This window comes from Manduca sexta, unplaced genomic scaffold (genome assembly GCF_014839805.1).
Source record: "Manduca sexta isolate Smith_Timp_Sample1 unplaced genomic scaffold, JHU_Msex_v1.0 HiC_scaffold_3960, whole genome shotgun sequence".
Classification (NCBI taxonomy): Eukaryota; Metazoa; Arthropoda; class Insecta; order Lepidoptera; family Sphingidae; genus Manduca; species Manduca sexta.
Genome location: NW_023595086.1, coordinates 1 through 8,396, shown reverse-complemented (window position 1 = coordinate 8,396; position 8,396 = coordinate 1). Strand labels below are relative to the sequence as shown.

Genomic DNA, 8,396 nt, shown 5'->3' with positions numbered 1-8,396 from the left:
TTCTGTATTTTTAATGTTGTAAAGTCATTAAATAATATCTTACTACTGAAATGAGTCATGTCATGTGTTACTTATCTGCAGCAGATAATGAATGAGGTAGACATTGTTTGTCCAGTTTAAAAAAACAATAAATTTAAGTCTGAATCCATATCACACATCGGATCATTAGTTGTGGTCTTAAAAAAATAAAATTATTCAATATACATTGCAAAATACAATTTATTTTTTTTTCCTCAGGAATCCAAACCATTCAACTGGGATGACGAGTGTTCTCCTGAAAGAGAGTGTTCGCCGCCCATGCCGACTATACCGCCTCCACCGCCGCCACTTGTGACAGAAGAGGAAGGCATGAGTTGGCCAAGTGATGAAGTGGATACCGCTGCCCCAATACCAAATGATGATGAGGAACCATACGCGCTCGCGCTCTTCGACTATTTTACTGACCATCCTGATGATTTGTCGTTTACGGTGAGTCGATACAAACATTTTATGGATAAATATTTTATGTATATCTTTAATTGGTTATAAGTTATATTACGAAGACAAAAAATATGGATTTGGATTCCTATTTTATTTAAATACTTGAATAGATTGTGTACCTAAAACATAACTCAAGAAAAGAAGCAGATTGCAAAGCCTAGTTTTTGCACATTGGCGGTTTTTCCATCTGGGCTGAGACTGACGTCAATCCTACACATAGTAAAGTGTTATATACCTAGTTCGGCTGTGTAACTGTCGTCTACTTAACATTGTGACCAATGAGGAAAATGTTAAGTCTTCGCCGAACATCTTGATCCCGCTACGCAATATTAATTCACGGTCATGACTATAATTTTGCTTACTTTGAAACAAAAACGGCTGTCTTTATTCAAGACATTTGCTTATATATTATTAAAAGGTCATCCAAATTCGTCCGGGAATCATGCTTGAGCAAATTTATATTATTTATGTGGATTGAATGTATAATATTACACCAAATTTCCAATCAAATACAGCCCCTCGATAGTTAAGTACCTATCTAAATTATTCCAAATATGTAATATAGAATGTTTGTTCTTTGGTAAATCTTTTGTCTTTACCTGTTCAACATTTTCAAACAATGATTCCACGCAGTTAATTCCGTGCTAAACACTTATATCACACTATTATTCACGGTTATTATCAAATTGTACACGAGTGCTGGTACATGCGCATAATAATATTATCTTTTTGAAATGTACAACAATATAATTTATCATTGATAATCAAGATGTCTGTACATTTGCAAATTGCAATGTCGTGTAAGCCACATTGAGCAGGGTTAATTGAAAAATATTTTTTTTTCACTGATTTTATAATATACCTACTCATTTTGCTGGCGTTGATATATTTTATATCCGCCCGAATTACGATTACCATACACAAGGTTTTAAAACACGTCAGTGTCCCGTAAGTGTGTCGCGTTCCGGGATCAGCCTGTGTATCCGGTTCCATCAGGCCGGCAATTTGTCGTCAGTCGACATGCTATTGGAGCCCATTCCACTTACCGTCCGGGACAGGAGAGTCTAGTTGCCGTGGCCGTATATAAAAAAATTATTACGAATATATATATGGTCTCGCACAACGTTTTACTGGCAGATAGTTTATGGCTAGAGGTTGACGTAAATTCATTTTTATTTTCGGAAAATGTACCATTCCTGTGGTACACGTATTCCAACAAAGATTTTCACATGAATGGAATGGCAAGTAAAACAATCTAAATTATAATAATTAAACTTTGGTGCAACATAATAGGCATAAATTGATCGTTTTATTTGTACCGGGTATGGTTAATTATTATTATTCTGTGACGTCATAAGCCATTGTCAAAATAAATATAATAACATCTGTGGTCTTCGCAATATGAATATAATTACTTTACGTGTTGTTCAACTAACGATTCATATTATAGCGTGCACTTAGTTTTTTAATCGTGTTTCACGATTATTTTGTATACTCAATTAATGGACGCGAACAATACGGTAAATCAAAGTTTTATAATCTTATATAAGCATATACATATAAGCATAAGCAATAATACGGGTCGCCGTCTGAAGGTACTTACCACGAGATGGTGTAATTTTGCTACGAAGCAGTAGTATATACTACACTATTGTATTCTAGTTTGATAGGTATTGTAATCGGTGTAATTGATAGGAAATAGTAGACATCCAGTGGCTTACATTCGACCGTATATTTGTAACATATATTACAAATAAATTTTATTTTTCTACTCATCTTTTCTATATGAATTTTAATTGTGCTACATCTCAAATTCCATGCGCGTAATGTGTAAAAAGGTATGCAAATTATTTCTTGACGTTTTAATATATAGATTATTGAAAGGGCTGCTATGCGATAGAAATAAAGTATTCAATCGTGCGCAGTATTTACGCAGAAGTAGTCTCGTATACATAAATCATCAAGTAAATCTGCTGAGGAAACAAGAACAAAGATCACGATCAAGTAGCGTTGCATAGCGGGTTAAGGCACAAAACTAAATATTCACAACGTTTGCATAATAAAGTAATGCACGGAAAAATATTATTATTTTTGTATCGCATACATATAACTATTTCAAGTTGTTTAACGTTGCGAAATAAAACATTTGAAACGCAAACAAAACGGCACCAGTGCAAAATATAGAAAATACGTGCTACAAGTGTATAAATGTGTTTGATTATAATTCATGTTTTTATAACGTAATGGTGTAATCTATTGGCGCAATACACCTAGTACGTAACACTTAGATGTTTACTTTAAATTATTGTATTTATTATAGTTCTTATGCTAGTTGTAGTAAAAAATAAATTATTTTATTATAATCTTAGTTTTGATCGGAGCTTCGCCCGCGTGAATGATCTTTCCGGGAAAAGTTCCACTGTGGAATAAGGCCCAGGATATCTACCTACTTGTGTTTCAATTTGCATTCTTTCGGCGGTTTCTGTATTTTCTCTTATAAACAACTAAACATTGTCAAAAACTTTGGCAATATTAGTTAGATGTAAACATTAAAATCATTTTTAGAACATTCATTATCGTTTGTTATTTCTAAGGGTTTCTCTTCGCAGTTAGCGTTTTTATTATAAATATAATATATGGCACGTCAAGATCATTGACAAATATTGATGCTGATGCTCGATTAGCATTGGATTCTAGAATAATCTTTATGACTATTACAATTATTCACGCTTGGAGTATTAAATCGTTGACCTTGGATATTCAAGAAAGCAAGGTTTTAAGTATAACTACACACAAATCCGAATCTATATTTTAGCGATGTTATTCTGATCATTCGTTTATATATGAGAAAGTAAATGATTATAAAATACAAGTTCTAAAGCAAAAAGCTTTGAACAATTGCGACACGTTGTGAGAAGACATAAAACAAAAAGTCGGAATGCCTGATTCACTAAAACTATTAACATCACTTAAACCACTGCATAATGTCTCACAGACAATTAGTGATAAATTTCCAACCAGGTCAAATGCAGCTCCCGTTAATTTAGTAATTACGTTTAACTTGCATTCGTCCGGAGTTACGCTACGTTTATTATAAGGTAAATGAAGAATATAATAATTTATAAGGTGTACATTTAATGGAAAATATGTGTTACGAGATCAAATAGTTTCCGACTGTCGTTGCGGTGTAGTTTTGAGCGATGAGGTGGCAGTGAAATGAAAGATTGCGGGTTTGATACCCAGATTGACGAATGTTTGTGTTTTTTATTTTTATTTTAAGTAAATTTTGTTATATGTTATGGATCTGTGTGTTTTAGGCACAATTCACATCATATTTATTTATATTCGTGACACAAGATATCTGTTTTAGGCGAGATGTGTAAATCAAATTACAAGTTTAAAAATATTATAATTAGAGATACGATTATATGCAACCCAAAAGCCCGAAATAGGCATGAAGATGTGCATAAAAACGTCTAAATATGCAATATTTATAAATGAACAGAAACTCAATTATTAGGTTTTACTTAGAAGCAGCATACAATTTGCGCCAGCTAAAACAGTTTTAGTTATCTTAATGTAAAATAGTACTTAATATAATATTCCTAATATAACTAAAATATGCACTATCAAATAATTTTAGTCATCATAATTGCAAAAACCGCCGAAAATGACCGAAATATATATCGTATATTCCGGTTTCTAATTACATCAAAGAAAGCCGTCGATTTATTGTAAACTGTTATTAATGAAAGTCGAATAAAACGGTTTTTTTTTTTAAAAGTACCACTAATAATTCGTGACTGTTTTAGCTTCCGGCAAAAAACCTGTTTAGATCTTAGTATTAGTGTGGGTGGCATCGGATATATCCGTATAGGGATGTATTTATCTACATTGATGCTATGAAGTAAGCACCGAAGTGTTAAACACTTTGACATCTATAGGTACTTAATTTATGATTTTGCTTTATATTGTATGTGCACAATCTAGCGCCAGTAGAGGTGACTCTAACGAAATTAAACGCAAAACAGTTTAGGTAATATTCGCATCACGATTGAGGTCACGATATACGATATCTCGAGCGTAATGCAAGTCCAACTTAGTTTTTGTGGCGTATAATAATGTTCAGCTTTGCTTCCCACTTCCCAGTAATACTGATAGTAGGAAGTGTAGCAACATATGTTTTATGTAAACACACGTACGTATAATCCATCGCGTCAAAGGTGGAATGGCCATCTGGCCGTTGGTGCGAAATTTGTTTGGGGCGTTCTCCGTTTTCACTGGAACTGTGTTTATATGTTTTGCGAACGTAGGCGGTGTTAACGTGCGCCACATTGGACCTTATCGATACGTTTCGCTTTGAATGGACAATTATCGCTACAGGAACTTGCTATCTCTCGCCACTTCCATAATTTGTGAACGCCGCTCGCGCCGATGCAAAAAATACTATGTCGCTAATTGATATCATTCAGCACTGTCGCAATATTATGATCGTTTTGTTGACCTCTTTCAACCGGTAAACGACTGTGTATAATATGTTATTTTTATTACCTACTAGGTTGTTTTATGTCGTCAATTGTTAGGCGAAATTAATGGAAGTGCGTTGCTACCTCTGCGTAAATTGACTAATATTGTGTTCATGAGAATAAAGCGAAGCTAGGTGCTTTAGCTTATATTGTTAGATTCATGACAATCATTTCTATATAATAAAATAGCAATAAGGAAGAACGCTTACGTGTGACAGTGTAAGCTAAAATTCCTTTAACAATACCCACCGAGCGGCCAATAGAGACTGGGTCATGAGTTTAATTGCAAATCTTGTTACGATAGCGATGCTGATTGCGTGAACTATAATGGGGATCATTACGCTTCATTTCGTAGGCGCCGGCATCGTTAAGTAGAGCCTGCTGGTCGGTGGTGTCTATTTCACATACTATACTTGTTAGTGAAGCGACTAGCGATATGGTGCGGGTTGTCAACCCTTCGGATAGGTGACCAAACTCTATTGCGCTCTGTGAAAATAAAACCAATTGCAATAAAGAAGTCGGTAATAATAATCGGTGACTGAGACAATCGAAGCGCTTATCGTTCAAGAGCGATCTCTTACAAGCTTACATCAGTATTAAAGTCAATGTTTAATTTGAATTCCAGTTATAGTTACCTTCAGTATACAAAATAATCTACTTCGTTAGGTATATAGGTATATTTTGTTTTCCTCAAATATGTAGACGCATAGGTAGGCACATTTATTAAGTTTTACTTTATTGTCACTGTACTGTATATAATATGTAAAATATCAAAGATAATATTAATATTATCAAGTATTTCCTTACATTTATACTATTTCACAAAGCTTTTTCATCATTAAGTAAATAATACGTTTCTTATATCTGTCATCGATTCCTAATGCCAATGGATTTAGGTTTTATAAACTGTTTGTGATTCAGTACTTACATGTGCGACAAGAATAGGCAAAGAATTCAATAGCAGTATAGCAATAAATTTTAAAATTTAGTAAAATTATATTACTATTGTCTTGTATATTATTTGATATCCAACGCTATTTATTACTGTCAACTCTGATAGCATTAGTAAAAACCCTAGTGTATTATCGATGTTACCTACTTACAAAAATACTATGTGCAATTTCATTACGATATTTAAAAAATATTTTGGCATAAAATTACTAGACGCAAAGCTATTCATAATTTTAGTTTTGGGCCTTACATAGTAGCTTCGTAAACTTTTATACAAACCTTTATTTCTATTTACTTACGGAAATGATAAAACATATTTATCGTAATATGGAGTTGTACACGTTAATAACGCAGCCTTGTATCCCTAGTAAGACAACAGTGAATAAATTATTGACCTGTGTTCATATATAATTATGAAACATTGCTTTACGATCGATGGAGAGGATCCGAATTTCATAAATATTTTTACAATAAAACTTACTTATAACAGAACTATCCGTTTTAAACAATAACCTAAATATGAATATTTTTAGGTTATTGTTTATATACTATAAGCCTATACTGAATTGTAATAATAATTGCTACAGTTCACATCGATCCATAAATGGTACTTCAGTGCTATCTTTCTGCTGAATTTGTATTTGAAAAAGCAAAAAATATATATATTTGTCTATTAAATAAAAACGCAGTTCGCCGACACTCACGTAGATTAAATTGGTGCCAAAGAAATTCAATATTTCAGCAAACAGTGCAATTTGCTCAGCTGTGAAGGTGGCGATTTCTCCAATGATACTTCAAGGTTTTCTCACTTTAATTCAATTAATAAGTTAAAACAACAAATAAATTATGATTATATTAGCTTTTATTTGTGATCCTATCAGTGTTATTTGTTTTCGCGGACTGAGTGTCCCATCAATCCATAATTAGAAGTCTGTAATAAAAGAAGTTATACTTCATTAGCCCGTAAATCGCTATAAATGTCTCAACCAAAAAGAACGTCGACCCATTGTTGTGTAAAAAATAGAAACCTGAGGTAGAAACTAACAATATATACAATTTTGAATTATAATAGGAAGGAAACAAGGATATCGTAATATCATGAATATATTTCACTTTATGATAATTATTGGTTCGCAGTTCATTCATATTAAATTATTTGCCAGTATCAGTATAACCCCATTTTCTGCTCTGATGACACGATGCACGTAGCATTCAGTTCACATTATCGCAAACTATTGAACTGGTTTCTTCATAATTGCATTAATCTTCCTCCCCATGCATTCAGCTACGGCTTACCATGTACTTACTTATTCAAGTTTGGTTGGAAATGGTAGAGTACTGGAATAGTAACTACATAATTATTCTGAATATAGAATTCTTTAAACAGTATCTTTTATTGATGACATTGGTTTCACACCACATAAATCTAGGAGTATGCCTGTTATGCGGTTTCCGCTACGTAACTGATGGCCATCAGTTTCATTCTTCCCACTTGTCTTGTAAGATCAGATTGTATAATTTACTACTCAATAAATTATTTAGAAGAAGAATAAAGGGTTGCGGGACACCATTTATCGAGTCTCGGTAATGACAAATGACTAATAGCACGAGATGAAACGAGCAATGCCATTACTTCATTCAGATTTATTATTTAATTGACGAGTGTAATCTATACTTCCATACTATGACATATATAAAGCTGAAGAGTTTGTATGTTTGAGCGTGTTTATCTCAGGAACTGTTGGTTCGAATTAAAAATCCTTTAATGTTGTATAGCATATAATGTTGCAAAAACGGGGAAAATTTACTCCTTTTGAGAGCATTTGTTGCGTGCGCTGAGTAAAGAGTTAAAGTTATACTATATAATATCAGTCAAATACTATACGTTGACGTTTCAATAAACGTCGAGCAAGTTGGTACGATTCGACGTTTGCATTTATACCGTTGATGTGAATTAATTTTCCTGTAGACTGTAACGAATATTGAATGTTTACCTCTTTATATATTTCAATCACGTGTCTGTCACCTTTTTTCGTGGGGAAAAACGTTATGGCTACCACCAGTTGGGGGTGAGTGGAACGGTTATGTTGGTTTCACCGATCTTACGGGACTCGGGACTAGTCACCTGCTATAATTTGTTCTGTTTCGTATATCGTTAGTGAACCGGTTGCATTAAAACAGATTGTAAACTTAGTTTTATAATAATTTTGTTCTGTTGTCTACAGGCCAAAGCCAAGATCAAGTTGATACGACGCGTGGACCACGAATGGTTATATGGCAGCCTGAGGAACGGTCTTCAGGGGTTATTCCCGTCGAACTACGTAGAGATTAAGATACCACTTCCAAACGAATCGATGCCAGCGCCGCCTCTGCTGGGCACCCGTCGCGCTGTACGACTTCGAGCCCGACCAGCCCGGGGACCTTCGCTTCCTCACCGGC

At 33.9% G+C, this 8,396-nt stretch overlaps 1 protein-coding gene across 1 annotated transcript; it reads left to right on the top strand.

Moving 5' to 3' along the window:
* Positions 1-209: 209 nt before the first annotated feature.
* Positions 210-8,347, top strand: LOC119193320 (endophilin-A-like; the record flags this gene model as incomplete). Its single annotated transcript, XM_037446914.1, has 2 exons — positions 210-468; positions 8,183-8,347. Coding segments are annotated over exons 1-2 (336 nt in total), but the record flags the coding sequence as incomplete, so codon positions are not given.
* Between the last annotated feature and the right edge of the window lie 49 nt (positions 8,348-8,396).